General features: G+C 39.5%; 1 protein-coding gene across 5 annotated transcripts in view; it reads left to right on the top strand.

The window, feature by feature from the left end:
* GTDC1 (glycosyltransferase like domain containing 1) overlaps window positions 1-20,000 on the top strand; it is a 171,757-nt gene that overhangs the window by 116,672 nt on the left and 35,085 nt on the right. For all 5 annotated transcript variants that reach the window (XM_082284745.1, XM_082284744.1, XM_082284746.1 and 2 more), the window contains one exon: window positions 19,530-19,880. In XM_082284745.1, coding sequence (XP_082140871.1) covers window positions 19,530-19,880 — 351 coding nt within the window. The remainder of the gene's footprint in view (window positions 1-19,529; window positions 19,881-20,000) is intronic.

The following is a 20,000-nucleotide window of genomic DNA, read 5'->3' as shown; positions in this document are numbered from 1 at the left end:
TCTAAGTGCTTAAGTCCATTTTGAAGCTGGATATTAGGCTCTGAGGATACTTGGTTCTTTAGAGTTCGGTTTAGACACCTGATCCCACATCATCTTTCTTTGAGAAGAAAAGCGTTGGAAAATGTGTTTCTCTGAAGAGACTGGTTTTAAAAGTAGATCTATTCCTAAAAAAACCCGGACTGGTTACTTGCTTGAAAAATCATCTTTCTCTGCCTCTTCAACCCAGTAAAAACCAGATAGTTTGAAAACACCTATTTGAGGGCCAGCACACCTGTCTCATTCAGGAAGGAGCTGTTACTATGTTAAACTATTTCTTTCTCATTGCAGGCCAGCAAATTTGGCTCATTATGTGTCTTCTCTCAGTTGTTTGAGACTACAATGCCCATTTGCCCCTCTCTTTTAAATCACTGTTCCAGCAGAAGGTTTTGCATTTTGGATGGGGGGTGTGTCCTATCCACAGTAGTAAGTTGGGAAATGTCATTAAAAGGATCACAGAAACATTTGGTTTGGAAAATCCTTCCAAGATCTTCGAGTCCAACCATTAGCTGTGAGAAGATGAGGGCTACTTCAGTTTTCTTTCCACTCAAGAGCTGCATAACTTTGGGCAAAACTCTTCCCCTTCTTCACTTACCCTACGGTTGAAATGGGGCTAATAAGGCTTATAATTTGTATGCTTAGTATGCAAATTGGCAAAGTAAAGCATGCTTAAAAAATGGCCAAGGAACTTGGAAAGCTATTTTTCCTATTAAATCTGAAAAAGAAGAAAGTTGCAAAACGTGGTCATCTAATTGCCTCTTCACCAAGCGTGTGGTCTAAGTGCAAATGTGGCTCCAGTGTATAATCCCTTCAGGAAGTCTATTTTGCCCCAAGAGGAATGGGAGCACACTCAGCAGACTGCAGGAGGATGGGATGCTTGCAGCATTTCTTTGCAGCATAATTGCAGCCTCAATGAACCATGAATCCAGCCTAATTAACATAACTGGAACCACAGCAATCATGCTGCCATTCAATTTAGGTTTGGAACATTCCGGTGGAGTATCACAATTCTGCTGTTAATTGTTGAGACGCTGTGGAGAAGTGTCCACTTGCTTTCTTGCTGCTGTCTTGGCCAGTTTTTATTATTTCAGGAGAACTAGGAAACTTCAGAAATGGAAGACCATTGGCTTGATGGTTCCATTACTGAATCTACAAGTAACTTTGTATTGCTTCCTGTATAAAGGTACTTAAACTATTTAGTATACTGTAAAACTCAGGATAAAAGTACCAAATTTCCAAGTTAGACATAGGTTCTGAATTGTTATGGATAGCTAATGGCAAATAATTCTGGGACTATTTTGAGTTAAGGACTACATTCCCAGAATATTAAAAATAGTATCTATTATTCTTTGTAATCACTATACCTAAGAGAAACCTTTTATTAGGAAAAAAAAGGATTCTTTTACTGTGTTGCTCTGTAGAAAATGTGTTTTACTGTTGCTGTTGGTTGTGCTGCAGTAAAATCAGGAAGCCACAGAAGGAGATCAGGTACCACTGGTCTTGGCATTAGGGCAAAAGAACCACCTTTTTGGGCCAGAGAAGCCAAGGGACTGCTGAAAATAGCAGTAGGTGATAAATTGGGCCTGAAATGGAGGGACAAGGAGGCTTCCTGCATCTCTCAGCCATCAGATGATGGTCCTTAGTGCTGGCACCGAAGCCACTTCTAACTGATGTCACAGCTTGGATGGGTCATTCAGCTTAGAAAAGCCTTATAAGATCATTGAGACCAAATGTGGTCTGGAAATTCCAGAAAAATACTCCAAGGTGGTTTTTTGTTTTGAGAATTCTTTGTCTTGTTTGAGTGTTCTTTGATTTGTTGCATTTTCCTTGGATGTACCTTCAGCCCTTTCCACTGATTCAGAAAATTCTCTATTCTTCTTGACTCCCAGACACTGAATTTCCAATTTTTCATCTTTTTTTTTTTCCTTGATGAAGTTAACTCAGGAAGTGAATTCTTAAACTTTTCACTCTTAAGTATCTGACTATAAATTTATCATTAGGGAATTCAAAGCCTTTTTTAGTGAAGTGGTGGCTTACTTATCTATTTTTTTGCAAGTTGTAACTTAAAATTAACAATTATAATGAGGTAGGCTATACCCTCTAATTTTGCATTAATCTGTTTTTAACCTCCTGTATATAACTCAGAGCAGTCTACAGACAACATGTATTATTATTATTATTGAATAAGAAAGTGAAGAAATCTGACTTTCCACAGTGATTCTTCATCACTCCATGCTCTGAACAAATCCCAGTGGCTGTGGGAGGCTCTGGAAAGTTCTCTGTCATAAATCTGGGTTTTAGGTGTTGGTTAGTCATTCCCAGGAGGCTTAGTACACGTTTTAACTGAGACTCTCCAGTTAAACATTTATTAAAGGCAGGGTCAATCAAAGGGCTGGCTGCAGTCGAGGAAGAGCTGAAGGAAGTGCAGAGAATAGCTCAAGTGGTTGGTTCCTGGAAGAACTGAGTCTGTGATTCATCCCTTTGGAAATGAAGGAGGAGAAAGCAGTGCCAGTTAAATATCACAAAGGGTTATGATAAACATCCAAAGGATGGGGAGAGATCGCGGTCTTTCAGCATCTTTATTCCCTGCAGCTGTGATGTGTAAGCTCAGGAAGATGACGGAGCATTGATACTTTCAGAGTCCAATAGTCACGCTTGTTACTGAAGGCAGTTACTGAGAACTGACAGAAGAAACTATTTTTGAGGGGAGTTTCCAAGTAGAGATCGTATTTCTAGTTTAGTGTGCAACAAACCCAGGGTATTTGAATGGTTGTCAGATCTGCGGGAAAGACAGAATAACTTCTCTGTGGTAAAATATTGCAAAGGAAATAATCAGTCTGCTTCAGAACCAGTATTTTTTATTGTTTGTAGGTGCAAATTCAAAAGTGACTCAGATCAAATGTGTCAGAAGTAATTTGAGTGTTTGGTATTTTAAATCTAATGGCACTGTTTCCACAAAAACTCCTGGACTCCTGGCTGCTTTTAAAACATTTATATATACTTTTCTGCCTTTTATACAAATTCATGAAATAAGGTCCTTGAAGACACTGAAAAATTTAAGCTGGTCATTCTTGCTGAAGTAAATTGATGAAAAAAATGTTAAGAAAATACATCTGTAGACAAATACAGCCCTTTCCTCTATGCTGTTTGAAGATGTGTTCAGGCTGTTTGAGTGCAAAATAATGGCAATTTTTCACCTCTGATGTCTGTCACTGTGTTATTACTGTGAGGTTATTTTTTTAATGAGTCGGTGCTAGGCACTGAAGCAGTAAATGAAGGAATATTTCAAGGAGAGGTAAATAAAAAAAAAGCACCCAAAATTTTTCATGAGGACTTTGTTCCTTGTGCGTCACAGAGGGAGCTTTAGTAGAGATGGCAAACCGGGAAAGCCGTGGGTAAATGGGAAAAGAATGATTGAAAACTAAGGGCATGGTGATGACCAGACAGAAAAGGAAGCTGAAATTCTGTTGTTTTGGGGACTGACCTACTGCAGTGACTGAGGAGCCCCTTTCAGTAAAGAAATTTTCCTAAGTATCCAACCCAAACCTCCCCTGCCACAACTCCTCTCATTCTTTTGCTTTTTACTTGGGAGCAGAGCCCGACCCCCACCTGGCTGCCCCCTCCTGTCAGGGAGTTGTGTAGAGGCAGAAGGTCCCCCCTGAGCCTCCTTTTCTCCAGGCTGAGCCTCCCCAGCCCCAGAAAAATGGGCTCTGAGACATGAACCCCAAAGCCTCTGGCTCCAGTCTCTGCTCCAAGCAATTTTCTGAGCATCCAAAGGAGCACAAACCCTATTAAAAAAACAACAACAAAACAGGACTTTGATTAATTTTAAGGTGATTGCCTCTTAAGAGACTCTGAAAATGGGTTTCCAATTAACAATCTAGTTTACATAAAAGGCACATATTGATGAACACAGTCCATGACTTTTTGCTCAGTCCCATTATTCTCCTCTAATTCATATGCAGAAGCTAAGATTTCCAGTGATCTCACTGTTTACCAAAATCTGAGGGACTTAGAGGTTAATTTTTTTCTCTGGTGACAGTTCCATCTTCCCTTTTCTTCACAAAGAACAGTAAAGGAAAAGGAGGAACTTACTACGAGAAAGCACCCAAAGGTACTGATGATCCATCAAGAATTAGCTGGATGCTCTTGTGAGAGCTGGAAATTCCCTAACACTTTTTTGGCATAAAATTCTTCTGAATATCTGACAGCCAGATGTTTTTCCCATTCATATTCCAAATTGTTTTCAATGCCAGATCTCACTGATTGACAAATTTGAGTCGCCCATCCTGCTATGAGCCCTTCTCCTGCAAAATGCAGAATGGTATTAGTACAAACAAGATTGTGAGAATCAAAGGTGATACAGCAGCATAATGAAAGTAAAGCAATGTTCTTTATGCTTATTCATGTGAATACTGGTGGGATACCTCTTAGATTAATCATACAGCCTTCCTTAAATATATCTGATCATGAACCTTACCTTCAGTCAGAGCCAGTTATATTAGAAGAGCTGATTGCACTCAAATTATGGAGAGGATTTTTTTTTCCCCCAGAAATTGCTTCTGTAAAAAACAAAAAACAAAAGGCGTATTTTAAGAATTCTGACTTCAGACAAATAATCCAAAATTGATGCTTGATTGAACTAAAGAACCAAACACAATTTATTGCTTGATCAAAATTGTAGTGAAAAATACTACCCTTCTGTTTGAAGGACCTCCTTAAAATATCCCAGTGGTTATTAGTGGTGACTTGAATCAGTTGGAGGTATAGATATATTTGGTATCAGAACAAAAAAGAAACAGTATTTTTAAGCCCCTGAGGTTTAAAGATCACACACTGTTGTTATATTTGATGTGGTACATCAAGCTGTCTGTCCAAACTTCTTCTAAAAGATGAAACTATCTCTTTCCAGTTTGTAGGCTTGCTATAGTATGAGTAAATATTAAATTTGTCTATTAATTTATTCATTTGTATGATTTTAAGCCTTCTCTTCTTGGTAAAGCATTTTTTCCTAAATGCATTAGCATGAATAAATACTTACATAGAGCTGAAGTTCTTGAGTCCACTTTGCCCTGAGTGTCACAGTGGGTTGGGTTTTCTATTAGTGAAGGTCCTCAGAACATGAAAGTCCAGCTCTGTGCAGGGGCTCAGATTAGATCTGAATGCAAGGAAAAGCAACAAAGGTCCACAGAATATCTGGAATCTGCAAATACTTCCTGTGCTTAACCTACACTTTCGTTGCGTGACTGTAAAGAACAGCAAATCTTTGTTCTTTCCCCTCTCAGTTCCCATTCAGTCAGTTCAGAGACACAGGAGAAAGGTTTTGGGGACCAGAGTCGTTATCAGCCTTCCTACAGTTTGCATCTGCTTCTGTCAACAGTGAGTACATCAAACCCAGGAGCTTACAGCCACTTTTAAACATCAAAAAAGTTTTGTAAAAACATATAAATATATATATATATATACACACACACATATATAATTTATATAACATATAAATGAATATGAACAGGGATTATGAGTATGAAGTTACTTTATGCTTTTAAAGTTTAGCTCATATTTGAGTTAGTAAGAGCCAGAGCTCTGTTTTTGGATTCATAAGGGAATTACCTCTGCCTTAGGTGGAGAAAGAGCAAGAGTTTACCTTGCTCAGATTCCAAAATGTTCAAGTGGGGTAATCAGACTTCTAGAAAGACACAGAATCATTTCCTGAGTTGGAAAGACCCACAAGCATCATTGAAGTCCAGCTCCTGGCCCTGCACAGGACAACCCCAAGTCAGTCAGGCTTATCCATTTATGAAAACCTACCAGGGCATTTCTTGGGTCTGTAATCCAGGAGGTTCCTCTAGTCAGCTTTATTTAATAGAAAGATAAGGAGATCTCAGAAAGGCCTTTCTTATCCTCTGTGCCTGCCAGGAAGGTGGTGGTGGATCTGTGCACGGGTGGGGTTGCTGACCATAGGTTCAGTGATGCATATGTAGAGAAGGCTATAGCCTACAATTACTCGGAGCTGGAAATGTGGAAAGAAAAAGAGTCCATTGCTTCTCAAAGCTCAGCTCATGTGATTTGAATCTGGAATAAGTTAATAGTAGACTAATCCTGTTCATGGATCATCAGCTGCAGAGGTATTGTCAAAGAGCTTGTGTCCCTATTCACTGGAACACCTGTATGTAAAGCCACGTCGTAATTGTTCAGACACGCTGAATCAGACTTCTCTGCCTCAAAACAAAATAGAAAATATAAATATATGGAATGTCCCAATCATCATACTTATTCTTTTCCTCATCTCAACAAGGTTGCTATTTTGGCAAACCCTTGTGAAAGCAATCCACTCTTTTCAGCTAAAAGCCATTCATACAGCGACAAACCACTGTTCTTCCCTTTATATCTGTATTCATTCATTTAAACTCCAAAGCTTTCCAGCTTACTTCTTGGATTTATAGCCAGCTGGCTGCTGCGTTTAACATGAACATGTTCTGACTGTGCATGACACGTTTTTATCTCATTTAGCCCGTAATTGTCGTGTTCACTCCAGGCCACAGCTCACCTGTGGGTATTTAGCATTGACTGTGCAAGTTCCCAAAGTCATTTCCACCTCCTCGCCTCTGACAATTTGCTGTTATTAAGTAAAAAATAAAGCTCAACCCCAAAACAACGACCCAAAACCCCCTCCTTGGAACAGATTTGGATAAAATGAACATGTTCAAGATGGTGGGCCATAGCTGAGCCAGCTCCTGCAGGATTAGTGCCCACTTTTTGGCATTTAAAATAAACTCTGGAATGACTTTTTAACACAAGCACTTTAATAGCAAGTGAGGAGCGGGTGGTAAGGCAGGGAAGGACATATGCACTTCTTTTTTCCTTGATTGCTGATTTTCCCAAAGTTAATCTGATAAGTGATACCTGTGTGTTAGCAGATTTCTACAGTCTTAGCAGTCAAAGTCAAAGAAAATCAGTGGAAATGAAATCCTGAAATAGCTGCCCTAAGTTACTGAATCATCAATGAGAAGCTTCCATTCAAAGCATGAATATTAAATTTTGTTAGCATACTTGAGCTTTGTAGGAAATACAATATGTTATTATTTTTTCTTTATGCAACACTGCTGGTTGCTAAAAGCAGCAATAGAACCATTAATTAATAGTAGTAGTCCTGGATAATGTCATAATAAGCAATACAACGTATTAAAGCACATTAATTCTTGCCAGCTATCAAGAGGAACTTTTAGATATTTGAAAGGCCCATTAGGTTTGTTTACATTCTGAGTGGAAGCTGGTATGCTTTGGCAGGGGCTGAAACACACTTTAGTACTTCACTCCAATGGTGTTGAATTTCCTGACTGTCGTGCACAGTCAGTAATATATTGTAACCATTTCAGGGCAGCCTGGCTCTCCAGGACAGAGGGTACAAGCTAGACCAGGGCATTCCCCAAAGCTAGGGTGTCTTTGCTGCCATAAAAACGAAAATAACTGAAATTATATGTAACAGAAGCAATTTTCCACAATGGAAAAGGTGGTCAAGGAATCAAACCCGTGCCTTCAGGTGTATTAACCTAACAGAGCAACAAAAATGTGCTGGGCTTTAAATTGCACTAACAATCTGGAAAGGATTTTCCAACTGGAGTTATGTTAAGTGTTAATAGTGAAACCTGGGTGCTTTTTCCTTTGATCTCTCCTTGAGCTCATATAGAATAATAGGATCAAAATAAAATGCCATTTATATGAACACCTTGTTCTTTTGATCTCGGCACCAAAAATTCTGTCTGCAGCTACAGCCTAGCAAACAGTGCATCTGCTCCTTTTAGTTGGACCTTCTAGTTATCATAACTTTTAATAAGTGGTGTCACAGCCAATTTTCTGTGCAGTTCATGAACTTAGTCGTCATTTTTGCCCTAAGAATCTTTAACTACACTTTCAGAAGAATTTAGAATGAGGTATACAGGACCTGTAAACTACTAACTTCTGGTTGGTTGTGCATATGCACGTTGAATGTATGATTTAAACATCTGCATGCTGCAATGTTTCAAACTAAAAAGTTAGTTGTTCTAGGAGCACTTGGGCAAAACTGCTGAATTAGTGTTGGCTAGATGAGAGAGAATGTTTGAGGGGGAAGAGCATCTGGGGTAATGGTGGTTTTCATAGGTGCTAGGTTCAGGATCCCTGCTTTCTCCATCAGAGAGGTGATGGGCCAAGCTTTTCTCTTCACCACCCATGTCTGCAGGAAAGAGCACAGAAGTGTTACACCTGGTAGTTATGGATCCCTTTAGTTTTATGTCGAAGTCAGAGGGTTCACGGATGAACATGAGCACCCTTCGGCTCTTTGTTCTCCAGGGCTGATGGTCAGGAACGTTCCTTTGGAAGTCATTGTTGCGAGCACTTAAAGTAAAGGCATTTGCTCATGCTCTTTCAAATCTCTCAGTAAGATTCATTCTTCTCTTTGACTCCCCTGAAGCAGCTGAGCTGTTCATTCTGATGACTAATTGTGATCCCTGCTTTAGTTGTTGTAACCTCCAAGAGCAGAAGAGCTGGGCACGAAGCACTGTGCCAAATGAAAGCAAATAAACCCAAGTCCTGCAGTTCACAAGTGTCCTAACTGCTGCTGCCCAGGAAGAGGGATTAACAAGTGAAGAAACACTAGCTAGGAGAGATCCAGTGGCCAAGCAGAGTCTTGGGTGTCAAATGTCTCTCTCAAGCTTTGCATCCCTCTGTAACTTATATTTAGCTGCTAAAATGGTGTGATAGAAGCAGTCAGCTTGTGAGGAACACTGCTGGGAAAGTGTTCAGGCTCTTGCTGAAATGGCTGCACTTGAGCTTGTGGCACACAAGCTGTCCTCCAGCAAGTTTTTTTTGCAGACTTAGTTGGCTCTCTGCACTCTGTCACAAGGCAGGAGTGTTCCAGAGAGCCATAACCATGGCTATAACCTATAACCCCCTTCTTATAAAGTAGTGCAGTGTAATTCATGGTGTGCAATAAAGATGCTGAGCTGGTTTGAGCAGCAGAAGCAGCAAGGATGTGTTTGTGCAGCACTGCACTAGGATTGAGGCATCCTGCTGGGATCAGGTCCCCATCCTAATGCAGCCACTCTGCCTCCAGTCCTTCCCTAAGCAGTACACAACTAATGTAGGGAAGTTTGCTGCTGTAGTTATCCTAAAAGGTAGTATCTGCCCAAATCTTAATTTTAGCAGGTTGTATGTCCCTGTTCATCTTCCACCAGTTCTCATTTCCTATCCCAGAATTCAGACCTACTTTTTTGCATCAATTAAAGGAAGGTTGTGGGACTCTTTGGCCAAGGAGTTCAAAAGCTGCAAAGATGGGTAGTTTTCCTCCCTACAATAGGAATGTGATTGCCCTAGTTCTGTGGTTAGCATTGAAACAAGTCAGCTCTGTCATGAAGTCAGTGGGGTACAAGTTAATACAAGGTAGTAAAGGAATAAAACAGCAAAGTCCGCAGTCTTTTATGACAAAACCAGTATGATCCTGCTGCAATATAAGGCCCTGCTGTGAATGGTATTTTCTGATGCTCGGATAAGTGCAATTTACATATACACAAAGTGTATGAATAAAGTTATAAAAGTATACTTGGTATTTTACTTCTTTTTTTTTTCCCTTGAAAGTAATTTTCTATTGTTCAAACTTTCAGCTTTCACTGGTTTTGTTTCCAAAAACCCCAAAAGGAAAAGAAAATAACAAAAGTCCATAAAGGCAAAAGGGATATGTTCTCATTTCAGTTCACAGAATTTCCTGCCTTTAAACAATACAAATATATGCCCTTGGGTTTCCAGTGTGCTGGAAGGATACTGAATCCTTGAAACAGATCAAATTAAAAGCAAGTCCACTGTAGCAACATCAAGTTGTAGCAGCATGTCCAATAGATCTCAACAAGAATTTGTTAAGGGGGCTTTAACCACGTCGCCAAGCCTTACAAAATCCTAAACTGCTGAATCCATGAGTGAATAAACACTTAGAAACAGCAAGTTCTGGGCTGAATGGGGCACAAATAAAATCTGATGCTTAATTAATTGTTCCCTGTTCATTACAGGCCCCATTCAAAGCAGTTATATTAAATATAACTTTGAAATGTATTCACAAACAGAGCGGATGTGGGCAGTTGGTGTGCAGTTTTTAACATCACAGGTAGCTCACTGATGGGCCATCAGCATTTTACAGAATTTCCAGGGACTGGCTCCCCAGGAATTCTTCTGGCACCCAGATGCTGAAAGCCAGATGATCAGAAATCACAGATCAGCATCACAGTCATCCTGATTTATACCAGAAGAAGGGAGTCCATGGGTTTTGTGGGGTTTTTCCCCCTGTAATGACACTGCTACTAGTAGTGTTAATATTTTTAGACCTTTTTGAAAAAAAACTTGATCCTTTCAGAGCAAGACTGGAGACTTGTGGTGTTTGAACAATGCATGAGATTGTGACCTACTGTCAAAGCTGGGATTAAAACTTGGAATTTCCTCTACTCCACACTGTGTAGTTGAGATACAAATGCTACACATTTAAACTTCAGTTATAGTGCAAAAGCAAAATGCACATGAATATAGTAAAACATTTTCAAATGGAGATCAAAGTCTCTGCATTAGCAGGTCCTGAGGGACAGAGCCAGTTGACTGGACCATCCAATTCGAATGCCCTGTGGCTGGGATGGTTCCACAACAAGCAAAAAGGCATTTTCCTTACTATTTGAATATTGTATTATTGACAAAGTGTGGTTTAAATTTTGGTGTGCATACAATTATTATTTTTAATTAGTTTCCCTAGCTTTTTTCAGTTAAACTTTCATGTGAAAGCAGGCTTCACTGCTTATTTATTTCTTGGGGTACCTGAGAAAACCTTAAATAGTTCAGGTGAAGTATGTGTTTTCCTGGGAAACACACACAAGTTTGAATTTGCCCAGGCGAGTGAATTATCAAAACCAGATGTAAGCAAGTGGAACATTTTACATAAATTTATTAAAATCATTATTTACCTGTAAGTTATAAGAAGGGCTTAGTTGCACTAGTTTGCTGCCAATATGTACTGCCAATAATCTGCCAAAAAGCAGCTTGCTGGCAAAATCCCTGAAATGGTTTGCTTATGATTGCACAGAACGTTACAACCCCGAGTCAAATGAAAACCTACTATAAATGAACTCTTTGATGGTGGATTCGCTGGAATATGGTATTGATATATGGTGTACAGTTTATATGGATTATGTATACTGTGCAAGAAATATGGATATCTATTAAGGGTAACGTGATATGTAATCGGTTAGGACAGTTATTGTTTTCAGTGTTTGCTAGGAATAAGATCACAGGGTGACTGCTCAGTTCTGAAATACAGATTATTCCCGTGCTGCCCAAAGCACCAGCAGGCCATTTCTCCAATTAATATAGAAAGACTATTGAAAATGTAAAATATCTGACATCTATACAGAGTAATTTTAAAGGCAACTTTACTTCTAGGAACAATTTATACATTACATAAACCTATATTTTTCATCCAAGTATCATTTCAAGAATAGCAAGCCTAAATATTGGAGGCCATGGGGAAACATAATATTACGATAATGTTCTTTGGTGTGGTTTGGAAGGTTTTAGGAAACATTTGGAAGTATTTTTCTCATAAAGTCACTTAACTATTGAAGTGTTATGATAGCACTCCCTTCTGCATTGCGTATGTTGCAAAGCAGCCTGGTTAAAGGGGACATTCATCCTGTACATCCTGATTAGAAGTAGTTCCACAAAACAGGAAATTATATGTTATGGGATCCTGGCTTTAGTTTAATTAAAAGGAAAAAAAAGAAATTCAGGTGTGATATCGGTTTTCAAACACCCATTTCCAGTTGTGTTTAGCAAGAGGAGATGCTGTATTGTGTAGAACTCTTCGTGAAATTTGCATTCTCTAAATAAGCACTTGAGAACTGAGCTAGTTTTTTTCTGTTTAAGGAAACACTAGTGAACATGAACAATCCTTTAGAATCCTAAAGAGCCTTAAAAACCTTGCAATTCTCAGAAGCCTAACTTTTTTTCCCCATAGTGCAATTCATTCGTTTGAACTTCTGCAGAAGGAGAACTTAAGTCAACAATTTCTAAATTTCTGGCAGTTGTTATCAAGAGGACTCTTAGGGCTCCAAAAGTTACTTTGTGGCATCGGTGCAGCAGATCTATGCGGTCACAGTGTTTAATTATAGAGAAAATTGCTTTTTTCTCTGAACTATGAATTAATCCATGTATTCATATCTTGCACAAAAAAACACATAAGTTATTTTCACCTGCACTATAAAATATGTATTTTAGTTCATTACCATCTTTCTGAGGAATTCTTAAATTACCATCATTCCATTTGTGGAGAATGATGGGCATAGAAATTATAACTGCACAGATTCTTGTATTTAGTGTGAAAGGATTTCAGGGAATTGAAGACGTGAAGTCAGAAATAATATATTTAGGGTCAAACTCAGTCTCATTTGATGTCAAAGAGAACTTTGCCTTTCACTTTGCCTGTTTCACTGCAGGCTGGTGTTTTACATGGATTTTGGGGAATAATTTTTGATACACTGGCACAGGGTGCCCAGAGAAGCTGTGGCTGCCCCATCCCTGGAAGTGTCCAAGGCCACGCTGGAGCAGCCTGGTGTAGTGGAAGGTGTCTCTGCCAATGACAGGAAGTTGGAACTTTGCTTTGAGGTCCCTTCCAACCCACTCTGTGATTCTGTGAATGAGAGTTGAAGAACACTTTTGTTAAAATCCTGGTCCTCTGGGGTGTGGGCTTTACATTGCACCTGGAGCAGGGTTCTTCATGTTAGAAATTCAAATGTAATATTGAGGGGAAAGTTAAGAGGTCAGTTTGTGCATCCTGCTTAGATTGACCTACAGATATGACATCTTAGAGCATTAAAAATTAGGAGTTTTGTTGAATTTGAGTTAAATAGATTGGAAAGAAGAGTGTAAATGTTAATTAGAAGTGGGCATTTTTAACAGTGTCAGTCTTCTCTCTTTACTATTGGGATCTCTCTTGCTTTCCTCATCTTCCTTCCCCACTCGAATGGACCAAATTGAGTCCAAGCCAGCTGCCCATGGTTGGTCTGGATCCACCCTCTCTTCTCCAGGACCACCTTTGGATCCTGCCTGCTAATCAGGCACCCACTGGAGTGTCAAGGTTGTTGCATTCAGCTACTTTGTTACTCAACCAGCATTATTTTGGCTGTTTTGTCCCATACGCCAGACCTTGTGATATCCCTCCCTGGTTTAGGTGTTGTCTAAGTTACACCCCAATTCTTCTCTCTGGCCAGGAAGGAAGATGTCCTGGTCAGCTTTAGCTCTCTGCCATGCTGTTGTTGTTCAATGTCTGCATGAGAATTCTCCATTCTTGACCTTTGGTGAGAGTTAAAATTTGATTGGATGAGGCTCTTGAGCCACCTGTCCAGCTCAATGAGCCTTCCCATTGAGAGGAGCCCTTTTCCTCTGTCTTGGAAAGCAGAAGATCATGATCACACCTCAAATAATATTTCTTATTTCTACATCATGCAGTTTGCAAGCAGGGAAATCAGTGTAAACCGTACTTATGTACCCAGGAAAAGACACATTCTGCTGTGGGAAGACGAGCTGAGCTGCAGACCTTGGATTTTCTTTTGCGATGCCCTTCCCCGTGCTTAATCTTGGCTCTGTTCAGTTTTCTTTCTGTTCTCTCTCTTTGCTCCTAATCCTTGTCCATGCTTATAAGCCCCTAATATTTATATGGCATTATCTGTGTCAGAGATTACTGCTGACAAGTAATCTCTTCCCTCTTCTGAATGAAGAATTACAGCCATTGCTGAAGATCAGAAAGTGAAATTAGATCCCTGAAAGTATGTGACAACTTCAATAAACCCTAATATCAAATTCCCTGAATTTTGGGGGTCTTCTTTCAAGCTTTTGGGTTTGAACTGTAGTACAGCTTCAGGACACTTGACCACACTCAGCAACATTTTTTTTGCTGCAGGGCAAAATGTGACAGTAGTTGCAAAAAAAAAAAAAAAAAAAAAAATTAGAGAAATTAACTATGACTGTTCTCCCCGTTTTGTAATTTCTTGCAATCTTTTGAGACGTAGCTAAATATAAACAGCATCAGTACACTGTTGTCAGCTGTTTTGTAATATTGAAGATAAAAATATAAATGTATGATTTTATATATAAATAAGTCAAGTATATACTAATGGAGTTGCTGTCTGTTCCAGTTCGGCACCCAAAAATCTGCTTTTTTAAAATTTTATTTATTTATTTCTTAAAATCAGCAAAATTCTTGGGTTTTGAAAAAACAACTTTGGTATTTGTACAGTGCTTGGTCAGTAATATGTCTGCATGGCTTGGAACAACCTGGTCTAGTGGAAGGTGTCCCTGCCCATGGCAGGAGGATTGGAATGGGGGTAATCCTTAAAGTCCCTTCCAACCCAGACCATTCCACGATTCTATTATTTTTAAACTTTTTAATGGCAATATTAAAAAAAACCAAAACAAACTATTGCGCTTTCAGATCTCTAACTTTTCACCCAAATGTAGCTACATTTATAGAAGGGCCAGTTTTTAATAATTAATCTTTTTATTTATTTATTCCTTCCTTCTTTACAATCTCTTGAAGTAGTTGTGTAGTTTGGTCTAACCTAAACCAGCACTGCAGTTCATCTTTCTAATATGGTTTCTATTCATCAAGCAGTGACATCATGGCCCTTCCATCCTTTTTTTTGTTGTTGTTTTTAATAAAATGGTGCACAAAGTGACTGTTGGTGCCATGGAAAAGAAACCAATCCCCATAAATAACTTTTCATTAGGGCAAATAAATTGCTGTGAATAAACACGTGCGGTGGAACAGGGCAACATATTACAAAAAAGAAACGTGTGGGGGGAAAAAACACGTCTGCTTCAAGGAAAAGTACATGGATTTCCTCAGAGCAGGGTTTCATGGCATAAATGAAAAGAAAATATATAATATATAGGTTGTGAGTTTAAAAAAAATCTGTTACTCACAGTAGCAAATATGTAGCAAAGATTGAAACCCTGAATTTCAGAATATTGAATTTTTATTGCATATGAACTTAGTTTAATACTTAACCCATCTTTTTAACTAAACATCTAGACCCAGTATGCAAAAAGGGAAAGTTTTCAAGGCTTTGTAGAACCTTCATAAAGTTTTAAAATTGACTGTTCAATGTGTTGGAGAACCTCAAAAATCTGAATAAATAAAAGAAATTTGAAAAGAAGTTGTGATACTAAATTTAGATATCTAAGTCCTCACTGTTTGTTCTGAACTTTCACTGTTTAAATATATATGAGTTATGCATAAAAGTAAAACATTTTCCATGTTTTTTTAAATATAAGGGACAGTACCTTGTGGAATCTGTTGAAAGTGTTAATATTTGTAAGCTTCGACGATAATTCTTTTTCTGGAAAGTTTCACATGTGCAAGAGTTCACTACAACAAGTTAGTAATAATAATAAAATGCTTCTCCCATATTTAAAATAAAATTTTGTAGCATTTTTCTTGCGTGACTGGTGTGTTTTGTAATTAAGATTGAGAAATATGGTGTGTCTTTCTCAAGAACTAAATCCCACTTCTCTGCTGTGGTAGCTCTCTAGGTGGTTTTATAGAATCATGGAGTAGTTTGGGTTGGAAAGGGCCTTAAAGATCATTTCATTCCACCTTCTGCCGTGGGCAGGGACGCCTTCCACTATCCCAGGTTGCTCCAAGCCCCGTCCAACCTGGCCTTGGACACTTCCAGGGATGGGGCATCCACAGCTTCTCTGGGCACCCTGTGCCAGTGTTTCACCACCTTCCTCATAAAAAATACAAAATTTTAGAACATTCTTTCTTATGTCTAGTCTTTCAAGCCTGTGTCTGCTCCTGCTCCAGCCTTGTTTCTCCATAACCATCATGGTGATATAGAAGCTCTTGCTGTTTTAAATGACCGAGATCTGGGCAAGTACTGGATGGAGAGATACCTCTGGAAGGTGGCAGAAAAGAAGAATTAATGTGAGTCTGGAGCAGCAAAAATGTTCTGGAGAAAATGTAAACACACAAAACGCACTAACTAGACATTGTCTTTTCCCAGCATGCTTCTGGGAAATGCACATGAACAGGTTTAGATGACTTTGTGTTGTTATTAGTTTATTTTCAGGTCATTTATTTAAGTGTCATAAAGAACATTAGCTGGTGGTTAGGGACTCCAATATCCATTATATCATTCCAATCATGTGGACAAGTTTATACTACACATGATTTACAACGGCCTTTCCACCGTAGAAATTGTTCTCTTCAGGTACAAGGTTTTATTCGTGGTTGTATTTAGCAAAATCCAAGTGGCTGAGCACAGAGACATCTTCCAATCAAAGTCCAAAAATTAATGCCTTTCCACGAACACCATGGATTGCAGCAAGAGCTGTTTATGGCTCTCTGCCTACATCTTTTATCATGTCTCCACTGTTGTTAGTAAAATATACAGAACTACTTTATGCCAAAACAATGGAAGTTAATGCAGATAACTTGTTCCAAAGTTAACTATCAAATAAATCTCTTTCTCTTTTTTTTTTTTTTTTAAACTGTTAAGTGAAATGGTGTTCTAAAACTTTTAAAAATTGTCAAGATGATGAATACTGTGTGTGTAATACAAGTAAATACCATGGAATTGATTGCATACACATGTCTTAAATAAAAGATATTAAAGAGTATATTCCAGAGAGAAATCGGTGGAGTTTTATCTAATATTATTAGGAATTCTGCAATGACGGATCAGATTTATAAGGGTTGAAAACTAAGTAGGAAACCTGTTCAGAAACAGAAATGGTGCAGTGAGTGGATGGTTGGCCAGGAGATTGAAGACAGGCAGGGGGATACAGCCTGACTAGGTAGCCTGACCTCTCACACCTCAAGCAATTTGTCTTAACAGCAGTGATTTTTCAAAATACCTCAGTTAAATTTGGGTTGGTAAATCCGTCCTTTCAATGCAGTCACAACTTGGTGGTTTAGGGAAAATGCCTTAACCTGTTTCTCCTTCAGCTTTTCCCACGTGTAAATATTTAAAAGTACATCCTGAGGGGGCTGTGTCTGTACTTCAGAGGATCCACCATCATCCAGTTTTACGTCTGTGACCAAGGCTGAGGGAATTGGGATTGTTCAGCCTGGAGAAGAGAAGGCTCCATGAAGACCTTAGTGCCCTTTCCATTCTCTAAAGGGGCTCTGGACAAGAGATGGAAGGACAGGACAAGGGGTAATGGCTTCAACTGGCAGAGGGCAAGGTTAGATTGGAAAGAAATTCTTCCCACACTGTGAGAGTGGTGAGGCCCTGGCACAGGGTGCCCAGAGCAGCTGTGGCTGCCCCTGGATCCCTGGCAGTGTCCAGGGCCAGGTTGGATGGGGCTTGGAGCAACCTGGGATGGTGGAAAGTGTCCCTGCCCATGGCAGGGGTCTTAGAACAAGATGGTTTTTAAGGTCCCTTCCAACTCAAACCATTCCATGATTCTATGATTCTGTGTATGGAATTCAGTCATACCAAATTCATACTTCTAAACTCAGAGAATCTGAGGCTGGCTAGGGCAGTAAGATGGGAATGGTTTAATTCAGGCTCATTTGGGAACCTGGCATGTTTGTAACACAGGTAATGGAATTCTATGAGGATATTTAATGTGACTGAACTTTTTCTGGTTGTATCTCCAGAGCAGCTCCAAAATGTGGTGGTGAGTAATAGGAAAAAAAGGCAGATCTCAAAGGTGATTTAGTCAGTGGCTTGAAAATGCAGCTTATTGTAGATAAAACAAAAATTAAATGCCAAGGAACAGCAAGCCAAATCAAAGAATACACATTACATGGAGTAGTTACGCAGTGTACTGACTTGAGAAAGGAGATTTAGGGGTTTGAAGGAAAATCCTCGAAGCGATTAGTCAAGAGCACAACTGCAGTAAAGCTCACATAGTCTATGTGTGTTTTTATTTCAGTAGTGATTTTGACAAAAAAGGGTCTGTTTACATTTAAAGGTGCTCCGTTGCAGGGTGAGGTGAATGATTCTTATTTTTGGGAATATTTGTTTTGACAGAGAGGGAAGGGAGTGGTTTGTTCTCAGCCCAGAAAGGAGCTGTGATGGAGTAAAGCTCTGAAGAACTGTGGAGGAGGTTGATAATGTGGAGCAAGTGTTGGCTTTAGTAAATGGTTTAACGAACAAGCTACAGTCTGTAAACATTTGGAAATTAAAAGGAAACGAAAAATTTAAATGTCTCTACTTATCTGGGAGAACCACAATCACACTGAAAGGCATGTGAGTAAATAGTACATGGGTAAATTAACTTGAGGTACAGGCAGCTGTTTAGACTGAGGAACCTATAGTGGTCGTGCTTGGAGTCCTACCCGTGTTAATTTAGGAGGGTCATGGTTGAATAAAGGAGCTTCACTCAAGTGTTTCCTGGGGCAGGTCCGTAGTTCTTAACTACTTTAATTCAAATAGTAAAACTGGACCTGCTTAAAATGTTAAATTCCATCTATTAAAAAATATGAGTTCTGTGGCTTCCATGTAGCTGTGCAAGTGCATCCTGCTGTTGGGAAGGGGTTTCTGCAGCATGGACATCAGGTGGAAGAGCCAGTGGTGTCTGATACTGTCTGTGGCACCTCAGCAAGGTCATGAGTAGCCCTGCCTGAGTTTCCCCATCTTAGTGTTCACTACTCATACCTGTGAAAAACCACAGTGGTTTTATCCTGTGAGTGGATGTACGATTCAATCCTCTCTCCCAGGTCTGGGGTTTTCTTTGTAAATTGTAATTAATTGTTTTCAGTTGGTCGCTATAGAAATTGCAGAATTATTAAGGTTTGGAAAAGACTCCTGAGATCCTCAAATCCAGCCTTTGACCAATCACCACCTTGCCAACCAGACCATGGCCCAAAGTGCCACGTCCAGTCATTTACTGATCATCTTCAGGGATGGTGACTTTACCACCTCCTTGGGCAGTCCATTCTAACGCTTAACGATCCTTTCCATGAAGAAATTCTTCCTGATGTCCAACCTGAAACTCCCCTGGCATAGCTTGAGGCCATGTCCTCTTGTCTTGTTGCTGTTCCTTGGGAGAAGAGGCCAATCCCCACCCAGCTCCATCTTTCTTTCAGATAGTTGTAAAGAGGTGCAAGGCCTCTACAACTGGGATACAGGACTGCTACCAATCTTAGAGGTAATCCTGGCAAAAATTCCAAGAATTTTCTTGCAGAGTTGCTCTCTTCCAGAGGTGTTTTCATTGTTTTATTTTAGCAGGCAAATAGTTTTATTCTCCCTGTTGATGCATGTGTCGTTAGGGAATGCATTGTTTTATATCACAGGTACCATATTCACTAAAATCTATATAAAGTGTATCATTTCCTGAATCCATCTTGTTGTTTAGATGGATGTAAAATATCAACCATATTTTACCTCTAAAATGCTACTATTTAATTAGTTGTCAGGTGAAACTTTAATCCAGCATAAACACAATACAATTTTTTTTTTTGTCCTTTTTCCTCACAGGTTCATGCCAGAGCATAAACTTGCCCATTTGGAAAAGGTAATTGGTGTTAAAAGGAATGGAGATTCTTATCAGTCAGAGGGGCTGCCTGGCCAGCAGGAGAGCAGAGCTGTAATGAAAACCAGTGATGCACATCCTCAGTCTGGACTTTGTGAGCCCCAGCCTGGACTCTGCACCACACAGCATGAGGGGCTGCTCTCCCCACCAGCAGCCCCAGTCCAGGCTGAAGCACCAGAAAGTACAAATCCCTATCAAGGGGAAGATAAGCAATGCCTGACTTTTAACCTCTCTAACATCTTGAGTGGACTGGACTATCAGCAAAGACCTCTGCACATTGCCTGGCCTCACAGGTGGTAAGTGAACAAACCCAAATGCTCTGCCTTCAAAAGATTTATGGGTTTGGGTTGATCCTTTTTCTGTGTCTTCTGCCCAGTATAAAATAATTTCCTAAACGCTGCACACACACATGGAGG

Source organism: Coloeus monedula, assembly GCF_965178545.1.
Source record: "Coloeus monedula genome assembly, chromosome: 7".
Taxonomy (NCBI): Eukaryota; Metazoa; Chordata; class Aves; order Passeriformes; family Corvidae; genus Coloeus; species Coloeus monedula.
Note: the sequence above shows the minus strand (reverse complement) of the source record. Positions and strands in the feature narration are given on the sequence as shown.